Source organism: Hippopotamus amphibius, chromosome 10 (assembly GCF_030028045.1).
Source record: "Hippopotamus amphibius kiboko isolate mHipAmp2 chromosome 10, mHipAmp2.hap2, whole genome shotgun sequence".
NCBI lineage: Eukaryota > Metazoa > Chordata > Mammalia > Artiodactyla > Hippopotamidae > Hippopotamus > Hippopotamus amphibius.
The window spans coordinates 102086017-102104378 of record NC_080195.1 but is presented as its reverse complement, the minus strand read 5'-3'; the positions used below and the strand labels follow the sequence as shown (position 1 = coordinate 102104378).

Genomic DNA, 18362 nt, shown 5'->3' with positions numbered 1-18362 from the left:
CAGTGCCTAACACATATGAGTGCTCTGTTAACTATTATTTGAATTTGATGTTAGAAATGTTTCTGGAAACACAAAAGATCTCGAATAGCCAAAGCAATTTTGAGAAAGAAAAACAGAACCAGAGGAATCAGGCTTCCAGACTTCAGACCACACTACAAAGCTACAGTAATCAACACAGTATGGGTACTGGCACAAAAACAGAAATATAGATCAATGGAACAGAATAGAATGCCCAGAAATAAACCCACACACCTATGGTCAATTAATCTATGACAAAGGAGACAAAAATATACAATGGAGAAAAGACAGTCTCTTCAATAAGTGGTGCTGGGAAAACTGGATAGCAATATGTAAAAGAATGAAATTAGAACATTCCCTAATACCACACACAAAAAATAAACCAAAATGGATTAAAGACCTAAATGTAAGAACAGATACTATAAAACTAGAGGAAAATACAGGCAGAACACTTCGACATAAATCCCAGCAATATCTTTTTGGATCCATCTCCTACAGTAATGGAAATAAAAATAAAAACAAACAAATGGGACCTAATCAAACTTAAAAGCTTTTGCACAGCAAAGGAAACCATAAACAAAATGAAAAGACAACCTACAGAATGGGAAAAAATATTTGCAAATGATGCAACCAATGGGATTAATCTCCAAAACATATAAACGGTTCATACAGCTCAATATCAAAAAATAAATAAATAAAAAGTAACCCAATCAAACAATGGACAGAAGATCTAAATAGACATTTCTCCAAAGCCATATAGATGGCCAAAAGGCACATGAACAGATGCTCAACATTGCTAATAATTAGTGAAATGCAAATTGGAGCTATAATAAGGTATCACCTCACACCGGTCAGAAAAGCCATTATCAAAAACTCTACAAATAATAAATGCTGGAGAGGGTGTAGAGGAAAAGGAACCCTCCTTCACTGTTGGTGAGAATGTAAACTGGTATAGCCACTATGGAGAAGAGTATGGAGGTTCCTTAAAAAACTAAAAATAGAGCTATCTTAGGATCCTGCAATCCCACTCCTGGGCATATATCCAGAGAAAACCATAATCTGAAAAGATAAATGCACCCCAGTGTTCACTGCAACACTATTTACAACAGTCAAGACACAGAAGCAACCTAAATGTCCATCAACGAATGAATGGATAAAGAAGATGTGATACACACACATACACACACACATATACACACACACACCATGGAGTATTATTCAGCCATAAAAAAGAATGAAATAATGCCATTTGCAGCAACATGGATGAACCTAGAGATTATCATACTAAGTGACGTAAGCCAAAGACAAACATTATATGATATCGCTTATATGTGGAATCTAAAAAAAAAGAAAAGATACAAATGAATTTACATACAAAACAGAAACAGACCCACAGGCATAGAAAACAAACATGGTTACCAAAGGGGAAAGGTGGGGGAGGGATAAATTAGGAGTTTGGGATTAACAGATACACACTGTTATATATAAAATAGACAACTGACAAGAACCTACCACAGAGCACAGGAAACTATACTCAATATTCTCTAATAACCTATACAGGAAAAGAATCTGAAAAAGGATATACAGATATAGATACATATGTATAATTGAATCACGGTGCTGTACACCTAAAACACAACATTGTAAACCAACTATACTTCACTTAAAAAAAGAAGAAAGAAACAAATGTTTTTGAGTGGCACAGGGTGGCAGTGAAACTGTAAAGAAAGAAGTGTAACAGCATGTTACTTGGCTTTCCAGTGACTAATATTGACACAGGTATAATAAGATGAACACTGTTAGCTGGTTTTCAACTTTCAGAACAAATAATGGAAGATTTAATTAATGGTCATTAAATAAAATATAATTATTAACCTTGGCAAAATAAAAGTGACCAGCTGAGAGATGGAATCAGACAGAACTGAAAGGAAAGGTGGCATTTCTATATGACTTACATTGTACAGAGTCAAAAGATACTGCCTTAGATTAATGAGACCGAATTAAAAAAAAAAAAAAAAAAAAAAGGTCGGGGGTTGGGGGGGTGGATTGTAGAGGTGACCAAGAACAGAAATGGAATGATTATAAATACAGGTGATGGGATGGTAGAAGCAAAGAAAAGCAACATCTATGGTGACAGGAAGTACACAAATATCTTAGGTTCATAAATAAAATGAGGTATAAACATGTTAGAGACACAGAGGTAACCACCAAAAAATTTAAATAGCAGAAATGGGTAAAGATGAATATTATCTTTGAAGCAGAATTAGGTGTACAACAGATGAGGTTGCTTTATGATAAATCTATTGTTTTTAAATCAAGAACATGTAATACTTCGTAAGAACATAAACTTAACATCTATTTCAACATAGTGAAACTCAGATTCTTCAAATAGAAAAGGAATTTGATAAAGAGAAAAATCAGTCTTTAACCAAAATCTTAGATCATTTTGACAAAACTAGGAGATAGGAAGGGTAGAAAAATAAAGCAAGATTTCTTTTTGCTTGGCAACAATGTTATACATACTGTTTAATATTTTATATTGACAAAGATATCAATTCAAATAGATTCTTTAAAAATGTAAGGATATCTTTTAGGGAAACAAGCTGTTAAACTGCCAAATTAGAGCACTGGTTCTCCAACTTACAGAATCTAAAGAAATCTACTATATTTCCACCAAGATAACCACTCACATAATAAAATTTTGCAGCTGCTTTTGACAGAACTGATGACTTAAACCACGAGTTGATTCTTTTTATTTTAATTAATCTTTACTGGAGTATAGTTGCTTTACAATGTTGTGTTAGTTTCTACTGAACAGCAAAGTGAATCAGCTATACGTACACATATATCCCTTTTTTCTAGATTTCCTTCCCATTTAGGACACCGCAGAGCACTGAGTAGAATTCCCTGTGCTATACAGTATGTTCTCATTAGTTATCTATTTTATACATAGTATCAATAACATATATATGTCAATCCCAACCCCTCCTACACCCCTTTCCCCCCAGGAGCTGATTCTTTAAGAAGACCAGTAAAATTGACAAATTTCTACAAAGTCTCGACAAGGAAAATATGAGAAAAAATGAATACACAACATTCCCACTGTCATACAAAAATACTGTCATACAAAAATACTGTCATGACTCTTCTCTTAAAATAAAATTTCTTGACCCTCCCCACATCCTTCTAACTTCAGTAAAATTCACTGCTCTCCTTTATAGTAGAACTCCCCCAAAAACCTGTTTATAATCACTGTCTCCACTTCCCTCTCTCCCAATTTCATTTGGGCCTGCTAAAATCAGGCCTTTTCCCCTTCACTCCATGGGAATCACTCTGTGAGGATCAGTGGCCTCCACATTGCCAAATGGCAAATTCTGAGTCTTCTTAGACAGCACTGTGGCAACATTTGCCAGGTTGATCATTCCCTCCCTGAAATCCTTTCTTCACTTGGCTTCTCATTTCCCACCTCACTATCAGCCCCTTGTCAATTTAGCAGATCCTCCTTCTCCTCTAAATGCTGGAGAGCCAGGGCTTGGTCCTCAGATTTCTCCTCCTCTTTGTAATACTTCCTACAAGAACTCATCCAGACTCACAGTGAGGACACGATCACTCGTGGACTTGCTGTACACTCTCATTTATATCTGGTCCAATCTCCACTATTCTGTTGCATTTCGTACTCATGTATCCAACTGCACACTCAAATTACTACTTGTATGTCTAATAGGCAACTCTCATTTAACATGTCCAGAAACCTTGGTTCCTCCACCTCTAGTTAGGATGTGCATCAAAATATTAACAATGGTTACATCTAGGTAATTTTTGTTTGTTTGTTTTTGCAAACTCTTAACCATAAACAAATTACTTTGTAATCAGAAAAATGTTCAAAGAGACAACAGACCATAAACAAAAAAATGTGCCTTCGGAAAAAATGCGGTTCACATTTCTTTCCGCTGTCTTGAAGGCTCCCAAGGAATTACTTGGGATTACTTTTATTCCCATTTATAATGGATATTTCCTCCACTCATCAATAGATATTGGTTTGTCACTATCTGGAAAATTCACAGGCAACTCTAAAACACAGTAGCCTCCACTGATATCGTCACAGTAATCACAAAAGAATCAATTAAATTTTACAGAAATTTAAAATAAAAAGATGCTTTGATGTGGAAAAAGAGAACTCTGTAATGGGAAAATAAGGAGAAAAGACCCATCAGGTCAGGTCTAGCTCTGTGAAGCTAGTGCATCCTTGAGACTTAAGGAGGGAGCCCCTGCCCTACTTACATCACAAAGCCCTTTGAAAAGGATAAAGTGCTAAACACCAAATACACAGAATTATGAAATGCAAAAGAAAGCCAATTTCAGGTATTTTAATACCACCAGCAGCATGATATTGGAAAGAACAGAAATACTGGGATATAATTAATGTTTTGCAGATATTACCAATGGTGTGATCTGTAAGATACCTGACCTCGCCCACCAGGTTCTCCATAAGGAACACAAAATCAACATTTAACTCTAAGAATTGAATGGTGGGGTGCATTTAACAGCACACTGCCTAGCATAAGATCATTAACATTTTATCATAATCATTGCCATCTTTATGCAAGTGACCAGAAGAAAACTGCATTTTCAGAGGTTCTACAAACCCAAGAGTTAAGCTACAAAATACAGAGATTCCTGAACCTTTTAAGAATGAAATGTCAGTAAGCCTCTAAAGATCTCAACAAGATAAAAAGAAACTACTAAAGCTATACACGTCTGCTCAAGAGAATTGATAATTTCACAGACCCAAAGAATTCCCAACTAAAAGAGCACATTCATCCAATACAATCCACTTGTGCACTTCTGATACAGAGGAGGAAACTGAAGCCCTGAGAGGGTCCAGCAACTTAGAGGTTAAAAAGGTCTTCTGTCCCTAGGTCCAAATATTACATTTCAACTCATACTACATGACCTAAACAGCAATGCTGTGTTGAAGGCGAGGGTAAAAGTGAAGAGGATGAAAAAACAAAGAATAAAGGGAAATGCCTCAAGTATTCTGTGTGTGTGATGAGAACAACGTTAGACAAACAGATCAAAAGGGCATTTAAGGAATAGAAAATTTTCCTTATTACTCAATATTTAGTTTAATTTCTGATTAACACTTCTTGGATTACATAAACAATCTCATATACCATTAAAATAATGTGACACTAAACTATGCTGAACTTGAATCGAAGTCTGCAGTTACACCCAACTACATATGGAAAATTATGTAGGACACAGTGTCAGATATTTCACCAAAAGTCACTTTCAATATAGAATAATTAGTGTTCATGTCCTACATTCATAATGAAATATTCATATGTCATTTTGCTTTCAAACTGTAAAAATTATAACTGTGAATTCACATTATTTATTTCTGATTGTCTAGAGGAAGTGAAAGCCCTAAAACTAGATCTAGGTCAGAATGACCTCTGTAGCTCTAAGAGTTGACAAATATAGTATGCAAAGTAACTGAGAAAAACAAGCAAACCACCAAAAAAGGTGTCCTTCAAAGTCCTAACCATTCCTTAAACACCTTCTTACCCCAATTCATAATACATTTAAGTCACACACAAAAAAAAGGTTAAGAGGAAACAATGTTCAGTACCTACGTTAATTAAATAAGACAGCAGTTACAGTAGAGCAATTAGAAAATGAATCACAGATATGAAACTTCTTAATTTCAGTAGAGGTACTAAATGGAAATGCTTTATTTAAAGATAACCTAATCCACTAATCCCTAGTAGGCACTATAGGGCTAGTATCTCAATATACATAGCTAAAACTAAAATTTTTAAATCTATTTCTTGTTATTGATGTTAACTTGGAAGTCAAAATTACCATCTCTAAAATGGAGATTAACAAGCTATAGACTTTCCACCTGAGCCCTCAAATAGCTGCTTTCCAATATACAGTCACAAGATTTAGTCAAATAAGTAATCATTTGAGGCTTGTAAAAAAATGCTGAAATATCTCTCAGTTCAAATATTATCTGAGGAAAAACTGAGTAGCTAAATACTACTGTTTTTTATCTGAGATGAAAAGTATTTTGGCAGTATTGTCTTTCTAAGTTCTATCCAAAAAAGTAATACCATTTCAGAAGCATTCCGTAACCATCTATCACAGCTATTCGTTATTCTCAAATAGAAAAAAAACTATCAGCAATTATTTTCTATTTTATGAATTTACAACACTAAGTATTTATGCATTTACATTGTCTGTTTGCCTTTCCCATCTATACAAAGCACCAAAACCTGGGACTGAGAAGGAACAAGAATGAAACGTAAAGTCCTCTAAACATATCAAAGTGCTGTAAGCAGTTTAGGAGTGCTACAGAAACACTGTATAAAATTAAACTGGAATTATTCTTAAGTCTTAAAGGAATGGCAAATAAGCTAACCATAGAACAGATTTCCCTCCTAGAAGAAGAATAAGTGTGTAAAGAGGGAGTGATGTTCCTGTTTGTATCCCAGATTCAAGAATGTGGGTTCCAAAGAAACCTGGCCTATCCAAGCAATGAATCAACCATTCCATTCAAGCCAGACTGGCCTCACCACTCAGTAAGAGCCACAGACACCACTGGTGGGCATGCCCTACAGCGTAAGAGAGAGAGTGGTCCTCTTGGTATAGAAACAATTGGAACCTACAAGATACAATTATATATTCTCCTTTCCCTGAAAGTATTAGGAGAATAACAGCAAACTTTAGAACTGTTTAGAGTACTGAAAGAAATATATTCCCTCTACATGTAATTTTTTGGGTAAAATGGGAAATTTTTCACTTTTAAGTCATTTTAAAATAAAACTTATTTAATCTGATTGTAAAAATAATACTTGATGATAGTAGGAAATATGATAAGAGGAAAAAAATCACCTAAAACTCCAAATCCACAGACAACCACATTTTCTTTTCCTACTTAGAAGTATGCGTCTGTATGCAGTGCTGGTATAAGTACACGTAGGAGGTAAGGATGACACTGCTGGCCATCCAGCACCATTCGCCCCCTCCTTTTCTAACCACATCCTGATTGTGCCCACAAATCTACTCTCTACCTGAGGCCATGAGCTTCTGGGGTAGCAAACCCTAGTCCCAAACTGAGACGAATCGCAATCCATTTAAGCCAATCACAGTGGTCCCACTTCCCTTGACACTGACTGATTTAAGCATAAACTTATGCAATGCTGGCCCAACAAAGGAGAGGCTGAGGTGGCGTCTACTATGAGGTCTTTGGAAAAGACTTTTATCACTGATGAAGAGACGTCACAGGAAAAAAAAAAAAATGTCTTCTTCCAAGAAACTTAGTCATATTTACTTGTACGCTTGAACTTGTGGCAGTCATCTTGCAACCATAAGAGGAACTAGCCATGGACAAAATAAAGGCATATCCTGCAGTTTCAACCTTTTCCCGCTGACCTTATTTTTAAATACATACAGACACAGACATGCAACCTTCCTGACCTAACCTCCCTCTACTAAAATCTCTCTCTCTACTCTTCACAACTACGCTTCTCAAAAGAGTGGTCAAAACAAGCTGCTTCCTCCACTAAATTATGCATTCATCATTGACATTCCTAAGGCTTTCTTAATTTCCCAAAACTTAAGCTTCTCATATCCTATGGTTTCAAGGCACATCTTATACGTTGCTATTTTAGCAATTAACACATGCTATTATGGTAATGGTTTGCTGGTCAGATTGTAACCTCTGAAAAGTTCTGTATTGCTAATATCTAGAAAAGTTCCTGGCATATAAAGGCACAAACATCTGTTTCATAAATCAAATGTAAACCCAACACCTAACACATAGGCATACCGCGAATGTTGAAATGAGTTTAGCAACCCTACTATCTACACACACCAGAATATGTGTTTGTGTGTCAGTTGGGGAGAATAACAGCATGGACAGCGAGATAAGAGACCCAAGTGTCTTGAAACTTAAAAACAATTATTCTTTACTTTCCAGGAATCAGAGAGCTGGTCAAAGTTAACTCAATAGGAAAGGGGAGGATGTTTCCACACTGGTGTCTGAGAAGCAATGGCAGAGAGCCGTGCTAGTATCTGAGCAACTCTGCCACCGGTGAGCACTGCTGCCAACCTGATCTAGAGAGGAAAAGGTGTCCCAGCCCCCCTCGGTCTGGAACAGGCAATCAGCCAGGCCAGCCACAAAAGGCATGCCCCCAAAGGCAAAACACATTTTTTTAAAAACCCAAAGAAATATACCTACACCTTGAACAGTACTTGTAACAGTCCAAGAGACAATGAAGTAGGCAAAGTTGGTCTACACTGCAGACTGCTCCCTAACCAGCAGTGCCTTCGGTATCTCTGGATGACAACTGGGAATGAAGGTATGTAAGCAAAGAACCCTATTCAGCCAGGCAAAATGCTTTTCTACTTCAAAAGTCTCTTACTAATGTGGAAAAAACTGATTAAAAGAGCAATGGCTCTTTTCTTACTCCCCCTTCTCATTTTACTAATAAATCCCATCTAGAGGACAACACTGAGCCATGCTGGGAACATGCCTCAGAAAAACAAGAGTAAATAAAGAGACATTAGGTACTTTGAAAATGAACAGTGTCTTGGGCCAAGATTTGATAACCACTTTACATTTTATAAAATATTTCAGTGTAAAATACACACTAATGAAATTACTGGTCTTACTAAAACCCACTTACTCCAAAATGACAACCTAATAATTACAACCTAATAAATTCACTGAAAGACTAATAAATCTTTCAAAGCCACCTATTTTATAGCAAACTCTCTGATGGATAAGTATGTCTCCTCACTGACTTAACTGACTTCCAAAAGACGTTGGCACATTTTAGAGGAGGAATAAGGCATTAAGGATATGAAGATACCAGCAAGTAGGAAGCTGAGTGGATGGGTCTTCCCATTTCTTCAACAAGGGCCTGAGTTCATCTCCTTAGGACAAAAACATCTCCCCTGGGAATCCTAAAGGCTGACCAGTCAGTAAAAAGAAGAGATTAATGGTGGAAAACAAACAAACAAACAAAAAGGCAGAAGAGGGAGGTTAAGACATTCCCCATACTGAGGTTAGTCTATAACCTTAGAGGGGGGTTACTGACAAGGTCCAGGCTACAAAGGAATTGAAAAGACGACCCCACTATGTAAAACACTTTTTAATGCAATTTCACTTCAGTGGGGGATGGGGAAGTGGAGCGCAGCTAACCACGATGACTCTGATCCAATCTAAGAAATGACACATTAAAAAAGTGAAAATGACTTTACCAGATAGAAGCTAGGAATAGTTATCTTCTTACAAAAACATCCTTTGATTGCCAGCTTTCCTAAGGCATTAAGAAAATAAATTTATTTTTAAAAGAATATGATTTGCACACAGCTTCAGCTGCACTGAGGTAACATTTTCTAAATAGTGCCAGTACTGAGAAAGGAGCCAGCAGCCCACCAACCCTACCGCCTGTCCACTGTGCTCCTACGACAGCCATTAACAACCAAAATCCTGGCAACCACTATTTCTTTGTGCCTTATATTTGCCCGGGGACAATTTTTATGATCCTATTAATATTCTCTACACTGTCCTTGATCCTAAATAAAACAAAGGATCTGTTCTAGAGGAGCGATCATGTTAAAGGAAAGTATGAGGTGTAGAAGGGGTTTAACATCTACACCATCCAAATTATCTTTTGCTCAATCCAATTCTAAGTCAATTACAAGGAAAAAAAAAGTCAGAAGACAAATTTTCTTTCTAACCCAGGAGACGAACTAAACGAATGACTTAAATCCAGCTGCTTCCTCAATCCTCACACCAATCACGGAAACAGAAAGCAGAATTCTAAATTATCCAGAGTTTCAACTCGGTTCACATTTAAAATAATTTAAGAAGTACAACATATACTGTTTTCTCCTTCATTCTTTTAAAAATTCCCAAGTTTCAAAACCACAGAACTAAAATGAATCCATATTATGCCACCAGTGCAGCAAATGACAGTTTACTGAACAAACACAGCCAAAGCACATTCAGTGTTCCACGGAGATAAAAACAGCAGAGGTATCTTCACTAAGAAACTCACACTCCAGTCAAAAGGATGGTCAATATGTTTGACACAACCTTTCTGAATTACTAACAGGTGCAAGAAGGCACATGATAAACATACCTACTGTTTATCATGGATAATTTTTCTATATTAGCACAAACATGTCATTTAAAGAAAACACAATACTCAGAAGTAACGGGCAGGTAAATTTACATTCCAAACGTTCACTACAAGTTGGGAATGAGAATCAAGAACTGAGTTCCGTCCTGACGTTAATAAGCAGGAAGTGGGTGGGCAGGTTACTAACCCTGCTGGACCCCAGTGTCCTCACCTACACCGTGGAGAACAGATTAGATGCAGGATGGCAGGTGTTTTTATTTCTTCAAGAGCCAATTCCAATTAACTGGTAATAACGGCCTCTAGGGCATTTTGCTGAGACTGTTAGACTCCTTTAATAAAAGGCCATGTCCTGTGTTCCTTGCGCTCAGAAGCTGGGTGTTTGTTTGAGAGGCTGCTACTGATCTGTCAGAATGTTCACTTGAGTTGTTTTCCCAGTAGCAGCCACGTGCTGCACACTCACAAGCTTCTCCTCACTCTTTCCTCTGATCAGTGGTTGAAATGCAGCTCAAGGAGGCCGCAAAATGTGGCTGTGTAGCCAAGCACTTCCCTGATTCTGAAGAACAGACAATAATGACTAACGCATATTGCTGTTTAATATGGAGCCAGCACTGTACTAACCACTTAACACATATTAATGCACTTAATTTGCAATAACCTCTATGATATAGATTCTATTATCATCATCCCATTTTACAGATGAGAAAAAGAAGCACGACTAAGTGAAGAAACTTGTCTAAGGCTTCACAGCCAGTAAGTAACAGAGCGAGAACTTGACCTTCAGCAGTCTGGCTCCAGATTTCCCACTTTGAATGACTTTGCTTACTGCTTCTCTGTCAACTGTACAGTGATCAAACCGACAACTTCAGTTCTGTTAATGCTATGCACTAAGCCAGAAGCCCAGGTTTCATGGTTGTGTAAGGCTATATTTTATCTGCAGTCATGAAATGTTTACTCTCTCCAAGGGGCCTGGATTCTGGCAAAGAGTGCTCAAAATCCCCATACCTTGGGCTTCGGTAGATTACCTTATTTGGCATATTTTTAAAAATCAAACTAGTTTCATTAGTCATCCATTCCGCCACATAAAATACTCCCTTCATTTAGTAGAACTCTCAGGAAATGTGAGTTTAGGGTTAAAGCAATTCTGCCATTAACAGAACATAAGTCAGAAAATTGGGAGGAAGAGATGTTTCCTAAAACATAAGTCTCGGAGAGGGTCAGCACTGTGAAGAGAATCTCTGACAACTGCTCATTTTACAGGGCTTTGCAATCATTATTCTCAGCATCACTTCTCCAGTACAGGAGTGTGGAGGGCATATGGCCTATGGGATTTAACTGAATGATAAACGTAACCATCACCCAGTATGGTTGATTTTCAAGTAAATCACATTCTCCTAAGGGGGGAAATGCCACTTAAGTGATCTGCTGGATATGTAATCTTATTAATCCTTGTTAAAGGGGCCCCTGGTAAACTTGGCCCCCAAAAAATGCAGACTTCAAGGAGTATCAGTATAGAGTAATTTTTCAAAGGATTTGTTATATACAAATTATACTCCAATATGTAGATTATCTTCTGGTGGTCCCATTACACCCTTTTACCTATTACTACACTTCAGATCGTATTCATGAAACAAACCAACCGCCTGGCTTGTCTCCAAATTCAAAATACATGGTATCATATGTAATGGGCAACTCTGTATTTTTTTGTTATTTCCATTCTCTACATCAACAGTGTAATAAGAAATCTACACTCAAGCTGCTAATCTTTAAAATACAGCATAAAAATAAAACTACATGTGAAATAATAATTAAAACGAATTAAGAACATTTGAAAAAAATGACAGCTTTTAAGAGGAAATCGCAAGTTTTTTAAAAAAACAAAAAGTACCTCAGCTGTTGAAAGAGTGTTACTGGCAGTGGTTAACAAACTCTTTATGTTCCCCAACAGAAAAGGGGAGCATAAATACACATTATATAACATGCATGTATTACTGTGAATCTGTATCTTGAAGATTAATGTCTTTCTTATTATATAGAAAAGTGAATTTTCAAAAAATCAACGGTTTATTATTTTCTTCCAAATGAATCATCTTACATCACCTTAGAAACCCTAATCCCTAAAAAATTCATGATTTCTAATCTCTTCTAGTCCCAAACATAAAGCACCTTTTTCTACTACAAAATGTTTTAGATGAACTACCATCAATAAGAATCAGTCATTCTTCTGACCACAGATAAGGGCCAGATCTCCCCACTCCACATTTCCCTTCCCTAAACTCTGTTGGCAATAGGGACTGTATGCTTGGGTCCTGTGCTCATTTTTAAAGCAAGAAGTAATCATCCAAATATGGGGATATACGTATAAATATAGCTGATCCACCTGGTTGTACAACAGAAACTAACACAACATGGTAAAGCAATTATACTCCAATAAAGATGTGGAAAAAAAAAAAGTAATCACCCAAGATGGAAAGACACCAGTGCCATCACTAAGACGAGACAGATGTCCATATGGTTTGCCTTTCATCAGACAGCGCTTTCAAGACTTGACCCAAAGAGACCCGTTAATTCCACCCACATTCTCCCTTCCTTCCTCTCTGCCACCAGAAACTACCAGTGTACGCATGAAAAGTCAGCGGCCTTGAAAACCAAGAGGAAGGCTCCTTTTGTGTTCTCCTAAACAAATCTTTGTGAAGAACAAAGTAAGTTCACTTTCTCAAATGTATAAACCACACAACAACAAAACCACAAAAGGGAAACAAAAAACTAAGTACAATAAGAAGAGTAAATATTTTTGTTACAATACTATTAAGAGCTGACTCTTAACTGCAAATTTCTTCCTCAGCTTTAAGCTCTCTGCAGCACAAACTTCTCAGGCAGGTCACGAGGCTGCGCTGTGTTTAAACACCACCTCAACGCTACTTGGCCACTTCCTAAGAGCGCTGGCACTTCACCCACTGACTACCTGTATCAACACAGACAACCCCAGCTTCAGGCCTCTGAAGCAACCCCTCTTGAGTGCTCCTTGGCCTTTTATAGTGCAGGCATGTGATGAGCGTATCAGCACCAGCTGTTCCTAATTACCTCTCAGGCTGGGGCGAATGACTCAGCAACCCAACTTTTTTTAAGGAGTCATCTACCTTGTTAGCCAACCAACAAACTGAACAATGGTAAGCCACTTGACACAGCCACTGGTTAAACAACAACAGTAACGTACGATGCCATGCGATCACCTGAACCAAGGCCATCCTACTCCAAGCTGACTCACCAAGTGTCTTTCTCCCCCAGGCTTCTTTAATCCAAAGGCTGCGGTGGCAAGCGCCTTCAAGCCCAGCCCAGCCCAGCCCTTGCACCACTACCCAAGACCAGGAAGCAAGCCGGCCTCTTCCCATTTCTCTGCTTGACCATGTGAAGCGCTCAAGGGCTCTGTCACTAACACGTCCGGTGTTTCCACCCTTTATCTTTCGGAGCCGCTCTAAAGGCAAACCCTCCTGGATATAAGGAGTGTTAGAATACGTGAACAAAGACCTAGTCTTTGGCACCCTCCGGACCCAATACTGACAGAATTCTCCCCAAAGACAGGCATCCCTACAACACAGCCTTTGTTCCTTCAAGCGTGACATGGTAGCTTGTTTTTCCCACACACGTTCTTTCACAATCACTACTACGCTATACCTTGAATCAGCCCAAACGCAGCGCAGAAGGTTCTCTGCACAAAAGCCTTCTGCACAAGTCTACTCAATGACATAAACCCGCCGTGCAAGAATGAGAAAGCCGCGGCACTCGCGTTGCATGAGACGAGCGCAAAGCTGGAGTCTCCACGATCCACAGCCACTTACACCCGACTGCGGGAGTCTTCAATTACAACCTGCGGGCAGAACTCCCACAAAGGGGAGCCCCGGGATCTCCGGGCCCCCCAACCCACCTTCGCTAAGCCCAGCCCCGCGAGGTGGGATCTCTGCTCCGGCCCACGACCTCGGCCTTTCTTATGCGATTACACGCGCGACCTGCACCCGGGCTGGGCAGACGGGAGGCAAACAGCTCGCCGGACCCGGCGGCGGCCGAGGGTGCTGGGAGTGGGTGGGAGGACAATACGGAGTCGCGCCGGCCGCGCGGGCGGTGCTGATGTGTCACAGCCCCGGCGGGCGGGCGGGCGGGCGGCGCGGCGGGGGGAGGCCGGGCTCGGACCCGGGTGCCCGAGAGGCGGGGTGGGGGAGGCGGAGCGGGCGCCCGGGCCCCCGCCGCCCCGGCGCATCCCGGCCCCCCGCCCGCCGGCCCGGGGTAAAGTACAGCGCGGGCGGGTACACAGCGGCGCCGGCCGCGCGCGGGGCCACGGAGCGCCGACCCGTCACCCCTTCCGGCGGCCGCTTCCAGGGACGGGAGCCGCGGCCGCCCCCCGCGGGCCCCGCTTCCTGCCCCCCGCCCGGAAAGCAGCCGCCCGGGGCGCCCTCGCCGCCTCCCCCGGGCCTGCCCGCGCACCGCCCCTCACAGGCCGGCGGCCCCGACCGCGCGCCGCCGCCGCCGCGCGGACCCTCCCGGGAAAGGGCGCCCGAGACAGGGGAGCCACTCACCAGAGCCGAGGCGCTGCGCGGCCCGACTGACGGCAGCGAGCGAACCCGGCGGGCCGCGCGGGCAGCGATCAGGTGACTCACTCCCTCCCAGCGGCCGGCCGCCCCCTCCCATCCCCTCCTTTCCCCTCCCCTCCCCTCCCCTCCGCCGCCGCGGCCACCACCCCCTCCCTGCACCGAAGCCCCGCCCGCTCGAGGCCCCGCCCCGCCCGCTCGAGGCCCCGCCTCGTAGGCCTGCCTCGTGAGGCCCCGTCCCTCCCTCTCTGTAGCGCCTAAACACCGCCCTCACTAGCGGCCCCGCCCCGCCGGCCGGGAATCCTCCGCCCGAGACTCCCTGCGGCTCCCTCAGTTCAACCTGAGGCCCACGCGCGGGGATGCAGCCGGGGACCGCGCGAGCCCGGGGCTGAGCAGGCCTCGGGGAGGCGGTGGCGGGGTCCCGCAGCCTCCGTGGGCGGCGCCTCTTTGAGAGCACAGCCCGCAGCCTGAACGAAAAAAGCCACCGAAGGACCACCTCCTCCCTTCCTGCTGAAAGCAGAAAGGAAAAGCCTGATGGCCTGCTCGCTTTCAGTGTTGTCCGGACACCCGGAATCGAGTGCCAGCGGACACCAGCAGGGAGGACGAACGCCGGCCACGTCCCTCCACAGACCAGACCCCCTCAGCGGGGGATAGCTTCTGGCAGCCCCCGCGGCAGAGCTCCTCTGCTGCCTTCTCCCGGGGGTGGCGGAGCGCAAGTTATTTGAGCTTGCTGATAGGGATGCACCAAGAGCATCCAGGATTTTGTAGAAAGCATCTGGCAGCCCCGCTGTTGTCTGACAGTGAAAACAATGGCGTCGGCTAACAGGTGTTCCCTTTAAGCGGTGGCTGCCAGGAAACTTGGAGCCAGGTTCAGCGCCCAGTGGTGTCAGCCGGCTCATCTCAAGCCCTGGTCAGGCTTTCATCGTCTGCTGCTTATTCCGGTTTATCCAACTGTCAGTTGTAAAATTAAGTTCCCAAGCCATTTAGCATCTGTGGAGTTCAAAGCACTGACTGTGCGAAAAGATGCACACCTGGCAAAGCCTACACTTACCAATCAATCTAAAGGGAGACCCGACCGCACTGGCAGTGTGCCAACCGACCTGATTGGAGTTCCGGGTCTTGCAAAGGGATTTTGCCTTTGGTTTTTGGGTTCGGGTGGAAAGACAGAAAGAAACTGATGGCTGGAGAGCATTAGCACCAGAATGTGTGAGCTCATTCTTGCACACAGGAGGACCTTCCAGAGCAAAAAAAAAAAAAAAAATAGAAAAAAGAAAAGGGTACCATGTTAATAAAATCAGGTATTATAACTAACATGACTGCGTTTGTACTCACAGGCTGTGAGACTTAGGGACATTTGAGTTACATCCAAAATACATGAGAAGGGGACTTCCCTGGTGGCACAGTGGTTAAAAATCCGCCTGCCAATGCAGGCGACACAGGTTCCATCCCTGGTCCAGGAAGATCCCACATGCCTCAGAGCAACTAAGCCTGCAAGCCACAACTCCTGAGCCTGAGTGCCGCAACTACTGAAGCCCACACGCCTGGAGCCTATGCTCCGCAACAAGAGAGGCCATCACACTGAGAAGCCTGTGCACCACTCAAAGAGTAGCCACCCCCCCGCCCTGCCCCCCGCTGCAACTAGAGAAAGCCTGCCTGGAGCAATGAAGACCCAATGCAGCCAATAAAAATAAATTTATTTTTAAAAAATACACGAGAAAATTACAAGTGAAATTGTGTGGGAGTCCGAGGGGTGAAGTGATTCACTGTGACCCAGAATCCGGGCAGGGGGTAACATTTGCATTGGGTCTTAACTGGGAAGAATAGGGCCCTGTAGTCCAGGGAGGAAAGAACATATGCAGTGTAGTCCAGACGCAGGAGGTAGATGGCATTTCAGGCTGCCTGAGTTCATGGTGGGGTAAAAATATTTAGTGAGAAAGGAGGAAAGAACAGTTGGGAATAAACATGAAAGAACTGGGGTTCTTACACGCACCTGAGAGTTTTTGAGGCTTCACTCACCTTCCACCCAAAGCCAGTGGAATCCTAGTCTTCCTCCCACGCCTTTGCAGTTTCTTCTAGAGGAAGAACAGACCCTCTTCTTTGGGAGGAACTCTTCCTTCTGTACTCTCACTAAATGTCAGTGAAAGTTTCTAGCATGTTCTCTGATACGTTAAAGTATTTGAAAAGTCTTACAAAGATATATCAAGGTGTTGAGAATATCAAGGCTGTTAGGAGTTAATCTCAAACATTAGTGTTTGTAAGAATCTCTGGATAGCCAGAACATGGAAGCAACCTAAATGTCCATCAACAGAGGAATGGATAAAGAAGATGTGGTACATATATACAATGGAATATTACTCAGCCATAAAAAGGAATGAAATAGTGCAATTATTAAAAATAGTGTGGATAGACCTAGAGACTATCATACAGAGTGAAGTAAGTAAAAAGGAGAAAAACAAATATATAATATCACTTATTATATAAGTGGAATCTAGAAAAATGGCACAGATGAACTTATTTGCAAAGCAGAAATAGAGACACAGATGTAGAGAATAAACTTATGGATACCAAGAGGGGAGGAAGGGGGGATGAACTGGGAGATTGGGATTGACATATATTCACCACTACATATAAAATAGATAACTAGTGGGAAGCTACTGTATAGCACAGAGAATTCTACTCAGTGCTCTGTGGTGACCTAAATGGGAAGGAAATCCAAAAAAGAGCAGATATACGTATACATATAACTGAATCATTTTGCTGTACAACAGAAACTAACACAACATTGTAAAGCAACAATAAAAATTTTTTTTAAAAAATCTGGGGTACTTGTTAAGAATGCAGATTCTTGGGCTCTGCCCCCAAAGATTCTGGTTTTGTAAGTCTGAATGTGACCCAAGGATCTGCATTTTTAGTAGTGATGCAAATGGTCTTCAAAATGCACTTGAGAAGCACTGAGTTAAAGCTTATGGTGTATAGTAGGTGCAGGGCAAAAAATAAAATAAAGCTAGAGAATGAAATAAAACCAAGTCACAATGGGAAGGCTTCATGCACCATGCCTAGAGTTTGAACCTCATACCATGGGCTGAAGGGAGTGTGTAAAGGTAGTTAAGTCATGTGATTGCTTTTAGAAGCTGATTCTAGAGAAACTCATTCAGTTTCCATTGCCTGAACTCCTTTTGTCTGTAAATATTCATTCACTAATTAAATCAATGAAATTTGGGGATGGAACAAATTAAGTTTTAAATTGTAAGAGATTACCAAGATAAAACAAGAATAGGTCGCCACAACTTGAAGAACTGCCCATTCACACTTCTTCCCTCAAAAATAATTATAAATTAAAGCCCACTACCCCTACCCCAGGTTGAAAGATTTTTATGAAAAATGAACATAATAGAAGACAGGCTTCCTGGAGCAGGATGGGCAAACACACCCTAGTTTTTATCTGCTATCTAAAATGAAACGTAGGGTGAAGGAATGTACCCTCTGACTTGGAATATTCACAACTTCTAAGATTTAAAAAAGGCAGAAATTATAAAATAAGCTACAAGGATATATTGTACAACATAAGGAATATAGCCAATATTTTATAATAACAATAAATGGAGTA

General features: G+C 41.5%; 2 protein-coding genes across 3 annotated transcripts in view; one reads left to right on the top strand and one right to left on the bottom strand.

Moving 5' to 3' along the window:
* BACH1 (BTB domain and CNC homolog 1) overlaps positions 1 to 14869 on the bottom strand; it is a 46698-nt gene extending 31829 nt beyond the window's left edge. The window contains exon 1 of one of the 2 annotated variants that reach the window (XM_057697438.1): positions 14744 to 14869. The gene's annotated coding sequence lies outside the window, so the exon portion shown is untranslated. Of the gene's footprint in view, positions 1 to 14097; positions 14176 to 14743 lie in introns of those variants that run through there. The other variant, XM_057697439.1, reaches the window with a different exon arrangement.
* LOC130829887 (proline-rich protein HaeIII subfamily 1-like) lies at positions 13965 to 16427 on the top strand. Its single transcript, XM_057696433.1, has 2 exons — positions 13965 to 14815; positions 15309 to 16427. Exons 1-2 carry the CDS (start codon positions 13965 to 13967, stop codon positions 15478 to 15480), a joined length of 1023 nt encoding a protein of 340 aa, XP_057552416.1. The 3' UTR covers positions 15481 to 16427.
* The last annotated feature ends 1935 nt before the right edge of the window (positions 16428 to 18362 follow it).